Here is a 20,267-nt window from a genome sequence, read left to right on the forward strand (position 1 = left end):
ATACATATATTGTTTTTAACAAGAAAAGGGTAATTTAATTCAATAACGAAGCAGAAGCAGTAATTCCAGTTTCGTTTTCATAAATTTGCATCAAAAATATATTTTTTTATTAAAAACAAAAAACAACATATGCATAGGAATAAAATTTGAATATTTTGCGTGTGAACTGCGACTCTCTGAAATTGGAACTCTGAAAAAAAAAAAGAAAGAAATGATAAACTGTCTTATCTCCCTTTGCGCCTAAACTGACTTGGCTTATCTCCCTTTCCGACAGCCTCTCTCTTGCTAATGCCTCGGCGTCCCTCGGCGAAAGCGATAGACATATTTTGACAAAAACACAATAGCAGTTGTCCTACTCGATGAATTATCGTAATTTTTGGACATATTACTTTTTTTTTTGATATTATAATAAGGTAGATATTATTTTTGCTTGAAACAACATATTTAAGAATTCGAGTTATCGAGTATCGACCATAGTTTAACAACTCGATCATCTTTAGTAATTTTTACTAATTTAGACACAGCACACTTAATAGAGTTTTTGTTGTTGTTGTTTTTGTTTTTTTTTACTTTAAATACATTTTGGATATCCAATTAATACGAGCATCATTAAATTAACTTAAAACTACAACGTATTTGCTCTCCTTACACGTAACTAATTAATGGACTTTTTCCCCACGAGGAACATAATAATGATGTACACCGGCGGTGTACTACACCGCTTCCGCTTCATGATGACCTTCCCTCTTTATGTGAAACGTTTTCTTTAAACAATTTCTCATCTTAAATCATGTTTTTTTCTTTTAGTTTTCTTTACAGGCTTTTATTCTTTAATGAATTGTGCACACATAAGGAAGACATTGTATTGATTTAAGACTAAGAAATCACAACAACAAAAAAAATGAACAATTATTTTCGCTTTTTAAAGTAAAACTTAAAAGAAATCATCAAACATTTTGAAAGTAAAAAAAATAATACTTTCTTTGTCATTTTTGTTTTCCTCCAATGAGTGGTGTTTCTCTACCACGTTGAGAAATGTGGCCCAATTGTTGGAAAGGAGAACTGAAAAGTCAGGACCCCCGAGGAGGGGGAGCACTCTGACTCGCAAAATGTGCCCCTATTCCCGGTAAGGGAACCTCAGGCTATTAGAGGTAAATTTTTGTCACCATTTTTTTTTTTTCTTTTTCTGTTGTTCTTCTTCTTTTTTTAATATCTAAAAGTAGTTTTTATTTGGATGCAACAAAAACATCTTGATCCAGCCATTATTCGGGTTAATTTGATTATATATATATATATATATATATATATATATATATATATATATATATATATATATATATATATATATATGTTTAAAATCTTCACCAAAAGATATATTTTTTTGAGGTGAGAAAAAAAATTGATATCATTAAAGTAATATATATGATTTCTAAGAAAACAATGTTAGCACTTAGAATACGGACCATGCTGAAATAAAAACGTTATTATTAAGAAACTCATTCTGAAATAGTTAGCAGGGTTAACCATTCTATACTTTCACCTAACAATTCAATAAACAAAATAGGTTAACATTAGAGCATGAAACCTCAGTAAATAGATATCCTTCAAAACTCTCTATAGCATACTGAGGTACGTGCAAAATGAATAACCGGCGGTGAGGTGTATCAGAATTTTGGGGGAATTTTTGACACCCTAACACAAAACTGCAAATAAAATATAAAAAAAACTCGTAATTTCTCTTTTAAAAGTGGGTTGTTTATTTTCTTTATGGAATATACTTCCAAAATAAACTATTAAAGTTGTTTAAAAAATAATAGAAATATTATTTTTTATTTAAAAAAAACAGTGTTTACAAAATGCCGGCGCGCCTTCATGCAACCATTTTTTTACGTAATGAAATCGATTGAATTTTACGAGTTAAATATTTTTCAATTTTTAAACTTTAAAAATCTATCAAAATTTTTCTATTGGTTAAATTTTTACGATATTTTCATGGTTAATGTGAAATTTTGGGCTCTTCCCAATCAACCAAATTTAATATTTTAAACACACGTTTTTTGTTAAATTCACCCCCCCCCATTTTGAAATGTCTATTAAAATTTATATAATTAATTTACTCACCAAAATTTTATATATCACAAATTGAAGATAAAAGATCAATAAATAAAATATTCTAATTTTTTTTTAAGTGGCAGCTTATTTTATGTTTACATAGTCCAGTAAATATTGGCTGCTGACAACATTATTTTCTATTTCATTCAATGTTTTCTTTTTTTCAATATTAAAAAAAAAATCACTCGATAAAGAAGAATTAAAATATAATAAATCAAAAATTAATGTATTTCTTTAAGATATTAAAAAAAAAAAATGGAAATTTGGTCGAGCGATTAAATTGGTCAAAATCCATGAATGAAATGTTAGTATTTTGCATATACGGTAGCACATACTGGTTACTTTGTAGTTGAAATGAAATATGTCAAAAATACAAAAGGGAAATAAGGCTGGATAGCATAAATATAAAGGGAGACAACCGAAACTGATTCACGTTCTTTTACACAAGAAAACGTGTTTTTGTTCGTTATTATTTCATTAAATGTTTGTTTATTCATATAGGGTAAATATGAAGATCTACTCCATCCTCGAAAATTCCCTTCCAAACTTTCCACTTTTAAAGATTTTTGGGGGCGCTGAAAACGGAAATAACCTTTAAAATTACGGCAAACGAGTAGTTTCCAAGATATGAAGAAATGTTAGTGGTCAAAAAGTGTGGGGGGGGAGGTCACTTTTCTATAATAATTTAGGGTAAAATTGGCACCCACTTTATAGCCACATGGGGGCAACGTACAATGAACACAATTTAACAAAAAATACTATTAATGTTTAACATTCCAGGGAACAAGTAGCTTCCATGAAGAAATGCACAGTTAATGTTGGCACATTAGCGATTAATTAAGCGCCTAATTGAATATCCCTCTCGAAAAACATTAACTGGCAGCCCCCACCCATGCTTCATTGAAACTACTTGTTTCCTGGAATGTTAAACGTTAGTAGTATTTTACGTTAAATTGTGTTCATTGTACATTGCCCACCCCCAATGTGGCCATAAAGTGGGTGCCCATTTGACGTTACATTATTGTAGACAAGTGAACACCCACTTTTTGACCACTAACATTTCTTCACATCTTGGAAACTACTCGTTTGCCATATATTTAAAAGGTTATTTCCATTTTCAGCACCCCTGAAAACCTATAAAAGTGGAAATTTTAAAAGAATTTTCAAGGGTGAAATAATTCTTCATATTACATCGTCCAGGGTTTCTTTCATTATTAGTGATAGACTTCGGTCATCTAAACATTGTATTAATTCCGCTAAGACAGTTGCGTTCTTTTCAATGAAGTCGGGGTTGTTTCTGTTTTTAGGTTGTGTTTGAAGTACTTTGTGTAGCTTTTGTATTCTTAGATATCCTAGAAATTTAACTTGCCACAATTCGAATTTTGATTCGGATCCATCGAAATAAAGACGCAAGCTGGGCATATAACCTCTAGAAGTGTAAACCATGTTTAGTTTCAGAACAGTTTCCGATGGTTCATTGTTCTACACAAGTCCTGAGTGGTGACTGGTTTGCAGTAGACAGAACAGTTTCCGATGGTTCATTGTTCTACATAAGTCCTAAGAGTTGACTGGTTTGCAGTAGACAGTTTCACAGAACAAAATATTCTTACCGTGTCGAGACGGAAAAAACATGCGAAATTGCTACAGAAAAGGTTTAATATTTATGGAGCAATTCTGGTTTCTGATTGGTTGGTAGCAGAACGTGAGTTAATTCGATTCGTCAGTTCCTAGCAGCATCGTTTCTAAATAGAATTGTCCGACTGTGTGGGATAGTCTACGCTGCGATTATTTTGCAAGTTTGTTATCTCCTCTTTGTCTTTTTCCTTTTCTTCCTCTTCACTGAGCCGGATTTTTTTTCTACACAACTTTTTCCCCCTCCTACTGTTTTTACTGTTATTTATAACAGTTTTGTGAACTTTTTTTAACCATTTTTTAAACGGTTTGGCTATGGCCGCTTCCGCGAGCATGACGCCCGTTGTCGTCACCATGGAGACAGAGAACATCGCAGCTGATGCACCGAACCCGTGGACCAAACCCCCGAAAGTCGACATTGACATAGACCAGTTCATAGAGAAGGCAAAACAATGCCTGGACAAAGTCACCAACACCGGACTTATAGTCGATATACCGAAACTTGAAGAGATCAACAAGAGGTGCCTTACACTATTCGTCGTGGATAAAAAGTCCAAAAAAGTAATAAGAGCTTCAGTAGACATCATCCTAAACCTACTAGCTAACGCAGGATTGAGACCCTTACGCGTCATCAAATGTAAGGGGTACAACACGTGGAGCGCTCTCTTCAACACCGCGCAGGAGTGCCTCACTATTTCCCAAAAGGAAATCATCACCCAACATCACATCCTCAGAACAGAGTACATGGGCAAGAGACGCACCACAGTCTCGGTTTTCCACGTCCCGCACCACATTGACGGCGAACAACTTGGTGCCTTCTTAAAATTCGGGGAGATGGTCCACGTGGAAGTGGATGAGTTACACGGAGTATGGAGCTTTGATATACTCCTTAATAAAGAGGATTTTATGAGTATCCCGTTCTTCTTAGAGGTTGGCGAAGAAAGACTACCGATAATAGTGGCCGGCAGACGTCCCACATGTTGGAACTGCGGGGAAATCAGACACCTAACATCCGAGTGTCCACTCAAAAAACCCCCACCAAACCAAAAGAAAACTACAGGTCAGCACTTAGGAACCAGCATGCCAAGTATTCCCAAACAGCCAGCTGACGAAGCGACCAACGACACCCTGAAGGGAGAACCTTGGCAGATCGCTCCCGGCAAAAAAAACCCTGGACGCCTCTCCCTCGACCAGATGAGGGAGGAAGCCATGTTACAAAAAGGGAAAAGTATCTTGAAATTTTAAATTTAAAAAAAAAAACTGGACCTTCAAAAAAAACAAATACCCCAATCCCCATGTAAATCACCTCCACCCAAAAACATGAAGCTAATCACCAGTTCCCCCTCCCCCTCTACATCCAAAACTCCTTCCCCGTTCAAAATGCCTCCTCCAGTCTCATCTCCCGTCCCTCCAAAAACACCCAAACTAATACCACTAAGCCCCATTAAGAAAAACAAATCCTCCATTCCTGTCCCAGCCACCTCTAAGTCCCCTCACAATACCCCTCCCACTTCACCTGATAAAACCTCGACTAACCCTATTAACATGGACACCACCCTCGCAATTGATATAAAGAAAAAAGCCCTCTACCTCCCTGGAAAAGATATCTGTATTTTAAATGCTGCTGCACTGAACAACAACAAAAATTTTAAAGGTGCTGACCTCAGCAAGTTAATCGATTTCAGGGAGGTAGGGGGAAAGCTAATAGACACCCCCACCAATTTCCCCAATGCAAAACGGGTTTTGACCGTTATTAGAAAGAAAGAAGAGGCCAAGGACCTATGGCAAATGCTGGAGGAGGCAAACAAGACCTTCAATTTCTCCCCTCCCATAGTAATATTCAAAGACTCCGATATAAAAAGCCTAAAAAAATGTTTTGTTGGGAGGGTCCCGGTTAAAATGCACCCCTCCCTGTATAGGATAGTCAAACTAACCTATCCCCTGCATGTCGGCGGTATCTCTCGTGACGGACTCATCGATACTGCGATGGGTACCTATTCCCTCACGAGAGCTGTCGGCACGCTCACGACCGCGATGTTCGTTTCTGGTACTCAACCCTAACGAACAATCATGGATCTCAAGCTTGCAAGTGTGAATGTCCGAGGGCTAAGGGCCGACTCGCGAAAATGGCGCTTGAGTTTGGACCTGCAGCACCTCGGAGTGAATATTTGCTGTGTGCAGGAAACCCATTTTATTTCTGGTGACCATTTACGTGCGCTGTATAAGACCTTTAAGGATTATTCAGCGTACTTTAATTCTCACTCTAGAGGGGTCTCTTGGCTAGTTAAAAGGTCTCTAGATGCGTCGTGTGACCCGTGCTATATGGATACGGAGGGAAGACTATGCGTTTTGGATGTTACCATAAAGGGTAGGGCATTACGTCTTATTGGGGTTTATGCGCCCAATAGCCACGTTGAGCTGACTGCCTTTTTTCGGCGAATCGAGCAGTTCATGGATACTTCTCGAACGGTCATCTTAGCGGGAGACTGGAACGCAGTCCTGGATCCCGAGTTAGATCGTTTTGGGTTACCTTCTAGGGGTACTAACAGAGATTGGGATGCTGTTTTATTTCGTGAATTTGTGGATAAGTTTGATCTTATCGACAAATTCCGAAATGAAAAGCCCCGTGACTTAGTGTGGACTTGGACAGGTAGACGCGGCTCCGGTTCGGTACAGCTCTCGAGTTATATCGACCGGTTCTTGGTTAGGAGAGTCGATGTGGGAGTATTGAATTGTCCAAGTTTCCACAACATAGTTTACTCGGATCACAGACTTGTCCGTGTACGGGTAAACTTAGATAGACCTAAGCCTAGATTAGCCGGTTACTGGAAGCTCAACACGTCGTTATTCGACGTGAAGGGCTTCCGGGAAGGGCTATTACTAACCATACAGCGGGAACTGACGGGGGCAATTATAGGTAATAGTTGGTGGGTAAAAATTAAGGAAGCCATTAGGTCCTTTTCTGCCAATTTTAGCAAAAGACTCAACCTAGAATCTAGGGCAGCTAAAGCGACACTAGAATCTAGATTAGATCGGGCGGTGGAGGAGGGGGATAGTGCTAGCGTTAATTTAATTAAGGCTCAGCTTGCCTCCCTTACTGAAAAGGAGCACCAAGCTTTAGCGATGTTTGTAAAAGCAAAGATGGTGGGGATGGGTTAAGTAATTTCAGGCCCTTAACGATGCTTAACGCAGAGTTAAAGATTTTGGCCAAGATTCTCGCAAATCGTCTGCAGCTTGTCCTGGCTCGTCTAGTTAGCCTCGAGCAAACGTGTGCCGTAAAGGGCAGGACAATCCAGGATAACTTGCACATGATACGCCTGATGATAGAAAAAGTCGACACTGAGGCCGCGCTGATCAATTTAGATCAGTCCAAAGCCTTCGATAGGGTTGATCATTGGTACTTGGGGGCCGTTTTGGCGGCGGCCGGTTTTGGCCCGCAATTTTGCTCGTGGGTTCATCTTCTCTATGCTAACCCCGCGGTGATGGTGGAAGTAAATGGGAGGAGGTCGAGACCCTTCAGTTTGTCACATTCAATTCGTCAAGGGTGCCCGTTATCACCCATGCTGTACGTGCTTGCAATAGAGCCATTTCTGCGCAAGCTAAGGGTGAACCCGGTCCTACGCGGAATCACTTTGCCAGGTGTGGATGCCCAGGTAAAGTACTCCGCCTACGCCGACGATGTAACTGTGCTTGTAACGAGCAGTGCTGAGATTAGTGTCGTCGGTGTAGAAATCAGATTGTATGAAACGGTAACAGGAGCCAAAATTAACTGCGACAAGTCTTCGGGTTTGCACATCGGTGCCTGGAGGGGTATGCTTTTTCAGGGACCCTTTAGTTGGAGCGACGGGCCTTGCAAGATACTCGGCGTCTGGTTTGGTCCTGACCTCTAGCTGGAGAAAAATTGGTCGGAGGTTCTGAAAGCGGTCCGATCCGCAGCTGCGCTGTGGATCAGTAGAAACCTTTCATTAAAGGGGAGAGCGGAGGTGTGTAATACCCACATCTATCCAATCTTCATTTATCGTCTATCAGTGCTTCCAATCCCGTCAGATACACTGCTTTATCTGCAGAGGGCTCTTTTCAACTTTTTATGGCTTGGAAGGTCCCCCATGGTCTGTCGTGATGTCTGCTACCTACATCCTTCTGAAGGCGGTCTAGGTATGCCAAATGTGGAGATTCGGCTCCACATATTAAGGCTCTACTACCTAGATCGAATGTGCACACAAGATAGGGAAGACGGTGCCCTCTGGATGGAGGACACCAAGAAAGCCTTTCCGGCTTTGAGAGGGGTGCACGAGTCTCAGGGAGAGGTACACAGGTTGCCCCGAGGTGAATGCCCCTTCTACCGCGAGTGCCGGCGCGCGCTGAAGTTCCTCTTAAGAGTTAAGGAAAGCCTCTCAAACCCTCTGCTGTTGTCCCGAAAGGCATTATATCGGGTATTAGTGAGGGGATCCCTAAGGGATGTTATTGGTGAGGGGCTCCCTTTGACGAAGGGACAGCTCCGCTCAATCTGGCCTTGGGCGCCTGGGTCGGGATGTCTCACTAATGACGAGGCATCCTTGACCTGGCTGGTAATTCGGGATGCTCTCTGGGTAGGTAAGAGACTTCACTCAGCTGGGTTGGCAACTTCGCCTATTTGCAAGCGATGTGGCGATGAGGTCGAGACTTTATGTCACGCCTTCATACTGTCGCATTGTGGTGCCGCTGATTGAGTCTGTTGCAGGTCTCATGGTTCGCATACTGAACATATCGTCATTAACTTTGGTTCCTATCAATGTATGTAGCAATTGGGCTCCGACAACGGATAGGATTAGAAAAGAATTATGTTTGACCTTGCTAGCAGTTATGAGAGGTGTTATTTGGAAAACACGTATGAGAGTGGTCTACGGATCTGAGGACTTCGCTCCCCTCGACCTTATACGAATCTTCCGTTATCATTTGAGGAGTCGTATCAAGGCCGAGAGAGGTAGACTCTCTTCGTCAGACTTTGTTGAAAGGTGGGTGTCAGTTGCGCGTGTGTGTCGGGTGAGAGAAGCAAGTCTTGACTGGTTCTTGGATGTCCCTTAGGAAAAGAATTTTGGGTAACAGAAACGAACGTCAGCCCTGACTCGTTTAAAGTCCAGAGTAGGTCACGGTTTAGGCTAGGTTAGGACCAATTTTTAGGCTCCTGTGTTCATAACTTAACTAGTGTGTGATAGAGATCATTAGGCCCTTTTTAAGTTTGTCCCGTTTTTTTTTTGTTTTTTTTTAGCCCCGTTCCCTCCCCAATTTAGGTGACAGATCGCTTGATTCGCCAGAGATGCGGGTCTCCTTTCGAAGTTTTCGTAAGAGGTGTGGAAATAAAGCGTTCGGACCCGCATCACCTTTTTGACTGGCGAATCAGCGCACCTGCCACAGATTAGTAACAGGGGGGTCTTTTGTTACTAACATTGTATATATCATTCTTTTTTCTGTATTATAAAATTTTTATATCCCAAACCCCCCTTTTTCTCATGGGTTTTAATTAGTTTATCATGGTATGATGTTCTTATGGTGAACGACGAAGGATGTATACGCTGATGGATGTATAGTATGAATGTGGTATTGTGGTGGAAGTAGAGTAAATGTAGGAACTAGTTAGGTTAGATTAGTTAGCTTTAGTCAAAGAAGACCGCCCTCCCCCATGTTCGGCCTTGTGCCAAATTTTTCTGAAAATAAATATTTACCCCATTATGAATAAAAAATATTGCAACATACCCTATCGAGATTACTAACGTTTTTGAAATAATTACTTTTGTCACTTACATGCTTCCGTACATAACAAAGTGAGAAATGTTTTTATTTAATGTAACGTTTATTCAGCTCAAAAAACATACAGTGTTTACCGATGTATAGGAAAATTAAAAATGGCGCCCGACTTCCTCTTTGACACAGTAAGTTTGGGAAAAGGAGTAAAAAATAAAAAGAATATACAAAATACTGTTAAAAACCCACCGATTATATGTCAGCTTATGTCACGGTAACATATATTGAGCCAGTTTCTAACAATATTTTTTCTAGTTTTTTTTATTTATATAACTTCTTTTTCAAACTTACTGTGTCAAAGAGAGAGTCAGGCGCCATTTTGAATTTCACAATACATTGGTAAACACTGTATTTTTTTAGTTGAATAAACATGTTACATTAAATAAAAGCACTAGAAATTTATCTAGTTAGGTAGAAAAGTAACTTATCTTGCCTGTGATAACATTTATTTGGTATATATATTTGTTTTTTGACAACTTTTTCGAATCTATGTACAGTAATAAAACCCCACATTTTGACCTCCTCCCTTTACTAAAAAATTTACCAAAAATCAGGAAATTAACTAATTTTAATTAAATTTTTAGTGTTTATCAAATAAGGATCACGGAATATAATGAACTCATTATTTTTATTTGAATCTTAGTGGGAATGTATTTGTTTAAACAAAAAAAACAACCTTTTAACTTTCTAACATTTTGTACTTTCATAAAATTCATGCTAGACGACTTTGCTTTGTTTGTGCAAAGCCAGAATTTTTCGCTTTTGAGGATAATTAAGCTATTTTTTGTACAGAGTTTTTTTTTTATTTAATTCAATATCTTAGCACTTTACTAACTATCTTTGAAATAGTCCTAGAAAACGAATATTTATCTTTCACGGGATTTTTACAATGAATTTATTTAACTTCAAAATTTAGCTGAACTTGTCAGTTTCCGAATGTTGCTGTGAAAACAGTTTTCATTCTAACTTTTTTTTTTTTTTCATGTGTACAAATATTTTTTCCCTTTTGAAAATTAACTTCTGGCTTTCATCTTTCAAAATACAATCAAAAAGTAATCGAAAACCTACAAAAGAATTATGATAAACTGGCTTTCAAAACTATGTTCCTCTATCAGTTTTCCACTATTAATACACATAGCATTACTGTAACAATTGTGGGGGCAATAAACAGTAAGCTTGCCTGATCACTGACAAATCCCAAGCCTTGTTTCTCAAGAATAACATTTACTGAGCTGAGCCAACTGAATGCAGTCATTCTACAACAAAATAATCTGTTTTCCTTCCAGATCTACAGCCATTTTGAAACTGACTTCATAATTTTTGACCCCAAAAAGACGACTGCACAAAACTTTGTTTTTTCTGTTACATCACTAAGTCTGTAAACTGTTCCTGTGCTTCTAAAGCACTAAGTTATATCTGAGTTAAGTTTCAGCACTTTTTTTACCAGGGCAAAACTAATGAACACATATCTAAGGAAATGGCTAAAACTTTAGAGGAAGACCTTCAGACTGTAGTAGAAAGGGATTAAAACAACTAAGCTTATCTCCTTTAATAATTACAAGAAACCTTCTCAAACTACTAATTGCCATGGCTAATATTATACTGGCTGAAAGTACTTCCCTCGAGTTCCTAGGGTTAACATTCACAAACAACATGAATTCGAACAAATACATTGAGGTAATTGTTAAGGCTGCTGCGAGGAAAGTGGGATCTCTCCACCATGCTAAAAGGCTACTCACACCTGAGAGTATCCTGTATCTCTACAAGGGCACTGTTTGTCCATGCATGGAGTATTGTTGCCACATCTGGGCTGATGCATTTTGCCTCTAGCTTTTCACTCCTAGACAGGGTTAAAAAAAAGAGTCGCCGACCTAATGTCTCACACTATCAACTAAACTCCAACCTCTGTCCCATTGCTGAAAAGTGGCGTCCTTGTATTTTACAAGTATTTCACTGAAAAATGCTCTGACGGACTTAAAGCACTAGTACTCCTTCAACAAACCCGACAAGCAGCAAAATCCCATCCCTTCATTGTAGAAATTCGTAGACGCCTTCTACTCAAATAGCTTGTTCCCTCGGACTCCTGCATTTTGGAATTCCTTTCTAGGCCCCTGCTCCCCTGACTGTATTGACATGCAGAAATTAAAGTGTAATATAAACAGACATCTTCCTGCCTAACTCTCTAAATAGTATCTCTGCAAATCTGGTCTCAAATAGTAGCCTCCTCACGACTAAGTGAATCTGTACCTTGTTTGGGGTGTAAAAAAAAAAGGTTTTTATTTTTAGAGCTTTAATGTGTGTCAAGGTGGTCTTCATTCACATCCTATCAAAGGTAATCATGATTTCCGCAGATATTTTAAATCTGCTATAGAATTCAACTTGCCATGTTTGTAACTGCAATGTTGCAAACAAAGGAAAAAAAAACACTGTCAATAATTTTCTCCACTCTTTATCTGTGCCTAAATCAAAATGTAGATTCCATGAACAAAGTTTCTTTCATAGAAATGCACGCCTGTGGAATTCTCTTCCGTTTGCCTGTTTCCCACCTGACTACAACTTGGATGACTTCAAGTCCAACATAAACAAATTCCTGATGAATCGCCCGCTTAAGTAAGACACTTTATCAAATTTCCAATACTAACTATTACTACAGTACTATTCCATTGTTTACTGTACACACAATAACCCTTATCCCCGAGTGGCTTCCGGGCCTTGATAAGCAGTGACCTCCGTGTAAAAAAAATAAATAAATAAAAATCCGAGTCAACATATTTTTTATTTTTTAACAAAAGCATTTATTATCATTACTCTCCCGTCTCAACAACACTTAAAAAGTCTCTCACTGCCACATGTCCACCTAATTTATTCACATTTCTCCTTCCTCCGACCACACCCCGGCCACAGCGGGCCTATTCTCATATTCTGCGACCCGCACTCTGCTTTTCTAGCCACATGATGCATTTTTTTCTCCTTTTTCTTCTCACACACACTTCCTAATTTGCATATGCACTTTTTTCACAAGCCAGCCATCCTTCGCTGCTGATGATATTTTCCCACATGTTCACATGCACTATATTACATGTTTTTGTACGCTTTTAGTATGTTATGTTTTATGTACTACTGATATCCATCCAAGCAAAATGCATGGAGTAGTGTGTAATTTATTTGTTCAAAACATATCTTGATCTCTGAAAAAAAGTGGGGCTTAATGCCATATGTCTATATTTTTCTGAAGAAAAGGTATCGCGGAAATTAAAACAAGATATTTGTAATGAATCAATGTTTACTGATAATAATATTTGAGTACACGAGTATTCAGTGTCCCGTTAAAAATTTGGGTACTTGTGCAGAATTTGAATGAGATGTAACTAACTGTCCGCTTCACTTTGCTCGGAACATGACATCATGCGCTTGGGTTTGACTTTCATCTGATGTAAGATGTCGATCAATGCACAGCAAAGGAGCAAATGATCTTTGGGGAAAATATTGGAAGAAAAAAAATCAATAAATTAAGTAAACAACATGCGTTTATACAAGATTAATATCTCCGACTTGTGTCAACAGTTGCAGATGCTGGAAGATGTTGTTTCATATTGCCAAACAAAACGATTAATTGCTACAAAGAATAAATGCAACTGTAGAAAAGTTTACCTAATCCTAAGGGAATATCTTGGCTGTCTTAATTTAATTAAAAATAACAAAACACAAAAAAAAAATGGAGTAGACCATAAAGGAAAAAAAAATTTCATGAAAAGAAAAAACAACAAAAAACAAAAGTTTACTTTATATTAGTTACAAAAATTTTTTAAAATGCAAAAAAAAAACTTGAAAAGCACAGAAAAATAATTTTCTTATTTTGGTTGAGAAAAAATAATGGTTGCAGAAAAAGTATTTCTTTTTCTTTTTCTTAGTTTTTAGTTAGTTCAATATTTACACTACCACTGAAAAATTTGCATTTAATAAACCTACCGAAATTTGGGAATAGTGACTTGAGGTGTCTAAAATGGAGTTGGAGGCAAACCATTTAGTTCTTTTGTAATTAATCACTTAAAAATTTAGTACAAATCTGTTTGTGTGCAGTTTGTAGAGATCTGTGTAGACAAAAAGAAGTAAGTCTGCCTTTTCTCTTTATATGCTTGTGAAATTGTCGCATAATATGCAAATTAGATGCTTCTGGTTGGATATAAAAAGATGGATTTTTCAGAAACTGGGTAAACTTTGGATTTGGATGTCAAAGTAGCAAGTGTTGTCGGCAGTATGTCATGTTCTAGAGTTGAGTTTTGGAGTAGCAAGTTTTTTGCAATAATGTGTCAAATTTAACATTTTTTAACTACAACTAAGATAGAAATAGGGAATTGAGTAAGATTAAGGATGTATAACAATTTAAAATAATATAATATTATGCAAAACAATATAATATTATGCAAAACAGATATAGGCATTTGTTGACGTCAAAATGACTATCTCTTTTAACCCTTTATGACTTAAGTTATGATAAAAAATATTTATTGTTAATCTTATTTGCAAGGGTAATGATACTATGATTGTCTTCAAACTGGGAAAAATATGAAGCTCAATAGTTAAACTACCACTGAAAATTTTTGCATTTCATAAACTTACCTTGATTATTATCCATAGTGCTTGAAAAAAGTGTGTTTATGACAACAAACGAAATTCTCCACTGTATGTAAGCAATGGACAGTTGCAATCTGGGGGTATCTGGCATCTAACCCTAACCCTACCCAGATACTGAACTAATGCGTACAAGGCATGTTTGAATCAGTTTCCACATTATGCTGTTATATTCATTTATTTACGACTGAACAAATTAGTTCAACCATGTCATAAAGGGTTAAACAATACAATATATAAAAGGTGTTGTTGATGAAGGGGTGTAATATATGCTGTACAGCATGTTTTGCTAGGGCATACAAATTGCAGACGTTTGTGTTGAAGTCAAAAGTCTTTTAACTCTAAATTTAAGAAAAAAATTTTCCGCTATTTTGGATAATGGATTAAAATTTCATACCTTGAAACTTAAAATATATGTGGCACATATAAGTCCTGTCCTATTTTAGAGCAAGTTTGTTAAAGAATAAATAATAATTGTTAAATTGATCAAATAGAATTAAAAATTAAGAACAAAACACCGCATTTTATATGATGTTTGATAAATAAGGAATTCAGAAAATAAAATTAGCTCGAAATTTGCGAATGTTTCATCCCACTTCCTTTTGTTAGTGTGACGTGTGAACAAATGAATCTGTAGCACCTTTTCTTAAGGGTCAGTAATTAATGGTTTCCATGAAGAAATGTGTAAGCTCTTTTCACAGAATTATTTTTACTTATTTTTTATACAAGTTAATTTCAGCTAGGGAATTTTAATTTAGTTCACATGAGGAAAAGAAACAAATTAGTTTTGAACAGAATATTAATAAAATATAGTAGAAATTAAATATTTGTTAAATAAAAAAAGAGAAAAAAAACACTTATTCTTCCAGGCCGTCCATCCTAAATCCTTATTAACTGCTTGCTTTAACTAGTGCTTTCGAATAATCAAATTTATTTGAAGTAGGAAAGCAAACTGCAGTTTGCATTTAAGCGGGAGGAGGAGGGTATCTTTTTTTTCCTTTTTATTATAAGAATTCATTTGTGCATTTTTGAGATTTAAGCATAGAGACTCGTATTTTAGAATATTTAGGCATACTTTACCCAAAGATATGAGATGCCTTCAATAAGTTTCCAGAATTTCTCAGTTTTATTTTTTATAATTAATATTGAATAAGTTCAGATTCAAAGGTTTTTGATGTTTTTTTAAAAAGCTCTCATTCATAATCGACAGTCTGACTGTTTGCCAGATTTTGCTTGCTAGGACCTCAGGCATGACATCATTTTTCAGTGATTGGGTCTACTATTAAGAAGGTCATGCATGAACACTTTCATTTTCTGTCTCAGACCTTTTAGTCATTTTCTCCACTCCCTTTCATTTCTCAACTCCTTTGTCTTCATTAAATAGTATGATTTGTTAGACTGTATTTTAGCTGCTGGTTGATAGTTTTATGTTGATTTTAGATACATTTAATTTTGAAAAATGAGTTTTAAAAGTGTTCAATAACTTCTGATGTCAATAAGAACACAGAGTAAGACAAGAATATTTCGAATCTGTCGTTAGTTTGTCTTTTAGAGTAATTGTTTGACTGTGATGCAACGATGCACATACATACACATCCAGACAACTTTGCTTTATAACTACTTCATTTACTCACATAAAATTAATATACGAAAGTATAGATTTATGCGTAAACTGTAAGTATTTACTTCAAAAGTGCTCAATACGTAGGTAGAGCTAGTTAGTAATTTATAATCGCCATATATATTTTATAAATTACTAATATATATATATATATATATATATATATATTAATCTAAAAATAATGATCTGGAAATAAATACCTCCTAGTTTCATTTTACTTCAGTTGAAGTTCTCAGAAATCAAGGGACCCCTTCCTGGGGCTAATACTTGATCTCTAGATGAGATATATAGGTTAGCTTTGATGCATCGATGCATACTCACAGATAAATAGATTAATCTAATAATATGATATAGAAATAAATACTCATGTATGAATTAGAGTGTGCATAGTTAAATTTTAATTTGATTTTTTTTTGTTTTTACAGACGTGTGTATGTGATGAATTTTCATATCCCATCATTTTCTAATGATAAACGCCTGAAGACTGCACATTGTGATTGTGACAACAACTGAGAGGACTGCGACATTCTACATTACAAAGAGTAATACAGACCCCTGCGATTTCACTTGATTCCATTGAGAAAATAAAAATTAGACAATCAGATAATATCTGTGAAACAGATTTTTTTTTACTCAATGAAATGGAACTTTCGATCACACATGTAAGCTCACATTGAAGATTTCCGTAATTCTAGTTGATATAGGAGAAACCGGACATCCAAGAAAAAGAATTTGAAAAACTACCTGACAAATATACCTGGCGAACCAAGTGCAAGAGAGATTCAAACAATTATATTTAAAAAGGAACTGTTAGAATTCTAAAATGGATCTCTCAGTCATAATGTATGAGATGGTGAAAGTCTGGCATCCAGTAGGATTGTAACATAGTGCATATGAGGGCATGGGAAAATATCAGCAGCAGCAAAGGATGGCTGGCTTGAAAATAGATTGGCAGCAGCAGTAGCCAAAAAACGCGCATATGCAAATTAGGAAGTGTGCATCAGAAGAAAAAGGAGAAAAAGTGCACCATACAGTTGGAGAAACAAAGTCGGCGCTGAAAAAGATGGAAGTATAAGAAATGGCCAGTGTGTAGTGGAGCAGAAGCAGGAGACTTTTAAGCTGGTGTCAAGATGGGGAGAAAGAAAAACGATAATAAACGACTTGTGTTAAAATAGAAAGAAAAGCTGAGTCGGATTTATTTATTTTTGTTTGTTTCTTTTTCAACGGTGCCAGACAGTTTGGGTGTCCAAGAGAGATTTCAACTGTAACGAACACAGTTCAAGTATAACAGCCACATTTCAGGATGCTCCACCCTCAGCTAGAAGAAAATTATAAAATTGAAAAAAGAGAAAAGCCACATTCTTGTGAAATATGTGGCGCTTCTTTTAATCAGAAAAACTCATTGGTTGCACATATTCGGACACACACTGGAGAAAAGCCATATTCTTGTACAGATTGTGGGTCTTCTTTTACCGAGAAGGCAAATCTCGTTAAACATATGCGAATACATACTGGGGTAAAACCTTATTCTTGTAGTATGTGTGGAAACTCTTTTACCCAAAAAGCATCATTAGTTTTACATATGCGAACACATACTGGAGAAAAACCTTTCAGTTGTGAAACATGTGGCTCTTCATTTAGTCGGAAAGATACATTAGTCGATCATATGCGAATACACAGTGGAGAAAAGCCATATTCTTGTGAAGTGTGTGGTGCTTCATTTAGTCGGAAAAATTCATTTGTTTACCATATGCGAATACACAATGGTGAAAAACCATATTCTTGTGAAGTATGTGGAACTTCTTTTCGCCAGAAAAACTCATTAGTTGCACATATTCGAACACATTCTGGCGAGAAGCCCTATTCTTGTCAAACATGTGACTCATCTTTTCGTCACAAAAGCTCATTAGACGCACATCTACATACACATACGGGCATAAAGCCACATTTTTGTGAAAAGTGTGGTTCTTTTTTCAGTGATAAAGCCAACTTAGTTAAACATATGCGAACCCACAGTGGAGAAAAGCCATATTCTTGTCGAGTGTGTGGTTCTTCTTTTAGCGAGAATGCAAGTTTAGTCACACATGTGAGAACGCATACTGGAGAAAAGCCATATTCCTGTGAGATGTGTTCGTCTTCTTTTGCTTATAAAGAAACGCTAGTTGCACATATACGGAAACACACTGGGGAAACGCCGTATTCTTGTGAAATATGTGGCTCTTCTTTTCGTCAGAAAAACTCATTAGTGGCACATATTCGAACACACTCTGCAGAAAAGCCATTTTCTTGTACAGATTGTGGATCCTCTTTTACTGAGAAGGCAAATCTAGTAAAGCATATGCGAATACACAGTGGAGAAAAACCTTATTCTTGTAGCGTGTGTGGAAATTCTTTTACCCTAAAAGGAACGTTGGTTTCACATATGCTGACACATACTGGAGAAAAACCATATAGTTGTGAAATATGTGACTCTTCATTTAGTCGGAAAAACATATTAGTCAACCATATGCGAATACACAGTGGAGAAAAACCATATTCTTGTGAAGTGTGTAACTCTTCATTTAGTCGGAAAGACTCGTTAACATCACACCTGCGAATACACACTGATGAAAAGCCTTATTCTTGTGAAGCATGTGGCTCTGTTTTTAGTCATAAAAAAACATTAGTCACACATATGCGAACACACACTGAGAGAACTTGAATGCCTACTAGACACTATCCTCGGGTATGAGGATACTTTTCTCTAGAAGTAAACCCTGACTAAATATTCAAAATCACATGGTATTCGCAGCCCAAATAAGATCTCCTCACTGTGGCTAACCCACATTAGCTTTCATGAGGAATGGTACACCTTGTCCAAGTGATGTTACCTCAAGTAACAGCCCGAAGCTGGATACTCCACTAGACTAGATAAATTCTTGTCCTGGAATCCAGTAAGACCAAGAGACCAAAATGAAAGATATACTACAACATATAAAAATGGTTAATTGGGGAGAGGAAAACTATGTTTCCAATTTCTGTACTAACTCAGTATTTCAGAGATAAAGAAGTTTAATGGAACATTTGAATATCTCATATAGAGTTCAAGTGTTAGCCCAAGGTAGTGGGCTCCTTGATTTCTGAGAACTTCGACTGAAGTAAAATAAAACAAAAAATGTTAAACCAAACATAGTAATATAGAACAAGCATAAAAATACTGCGCTCATTATCTATGTCACGGTCCCAAATGACTATGACCTTAGTAGAGCTGAATGAGAAAAGATAACAAAATATCAGAACCTAACGAATGATTTAAAAACAACATGGTCCCTTAAAGAAATCTATATTATACCAGTTGTGATAGAAGCAACTCCCTAATGAAAAAGATCTTAATGAAATACTTGGAAAAAAAGCTTGTAAGACCAAGCTGGCATGAAATACAGATAGCAGCCATTCTTAAAAGAGCTTAGCTCCAGGACAGAGCCCCTTGATCTCTTAAACCAAAATAAAATAATTTACAAAAAATGTGAACTTGAATGCCTATTAGACACTATCTCAATCTCTGTGTGAATGCATACACTGAAGGTGCTGATATTTGTACCAGCAAACAGAGGGAATGGAGATGGCGAAAATCAATTGTAGCGTTACTGAATCTTTGATCTGCTTCTCTTGCATTTGAGAGTCACTTTGGCCTTATTAGATTACTCTGTTCCAAATTATCTCCCCTTTTTGGACAGGTTTTGACAATTCGAACTTTAAATGATTTGAATATAAAAAGGTAGCAAGTTGGAACTAAAATGATGTAATTGCTCTATTTTTATTACCTGTTGCCTTTTTCTATTTATCCTATGTATAATAATAATAATAAATAAATTAAAGTTTTATTTAAAATGAAGTGTCAATGTGGTAATGTCATTGTTAAAACGTTTGTATCAGCTATCAAAAATTGATCTAAATATTTACTAAGATTGATCTTAATTTAACATACTATGGTTCCAGGTTCCATGTATTTACATTTAGTTCTGAAACTTGAATGCCTACTAGACATTATCCCCAAAGTCTAAGATCTCTCTGTACAGAGATTTGTCAGGACAACACGGCATGAGGATACTTTCCCCACAAGTAAACCCTGACTAAATATTCAAAATAACAGCATTCGATGCCCAAAATAAAATCTCCTCACTATGGCAACTTACATTGTCTAATAACAGAATGAAGCTGGATACTCCACCAGCATAGATGAATTCCTGGCCTACAATTCATTAATACCAACAGACCACAAGAAAGATATACTATAACATTTAAGCGGTCAATTGGGGAGAGGAAAATTATGCTGACAACTTCTTTACTTACTCAGTTTTGGAGGAAAACTTTAATGGACTATTCCAGTATCTGTATACTATAACATTTAAGTGGTCAATTTAATAGACTATTTCAGTATCTATGTATCTCATATAGAGATCAAGTGTTAGCCCCAGTAAAGGGGGCCCCTTAATTTCTAAGAACTTTG

General features: G+C 36.7%; 1 protein-coding gene across 1 annotated transcript; it reads left to right on the forward strand.

Moving 5' to 3' along the window:
* The first annotated feature begins 287 nt into the window (after positions 1 to 287).
* On the forward strand, positions 288 to 19,268 carry LOC145241356 (uncharacterized). The gene is made up of 2 exons (XM_080104229.1): positions 288 to 1,151; positions 16,204 to 19,268. Exon 2 carries the CDS (start codon positions 17,082 to 17,084, stop codon positions 18,477 to 18,479), a length of 1,398 nt encoding a protein of 465 aa, XP_079960355.1. The 5' UTR covers positions 288 to 1,151; positions 16,204 to 17,081; the 3' UTR covers positions 18,480 to 19,268.
* Positions 19,269 to 20,267: the final 999 nt, after the last annotated feature.

The sequence above is a fragment of the Euprymna scolopes genome, chromosome 20 (assembly GCF_053919585.1).
Source record: "Euprymna scolopes isolate OS-2025 chromosome 20, ASM5391958v1, whole genome shotgun sequence".
NCBI lineage: Eukaryota > Metazoa > Mollusca > Cephalopoda > Sepiida > Sepiolidae > Euprymna > Euprymna scolopes.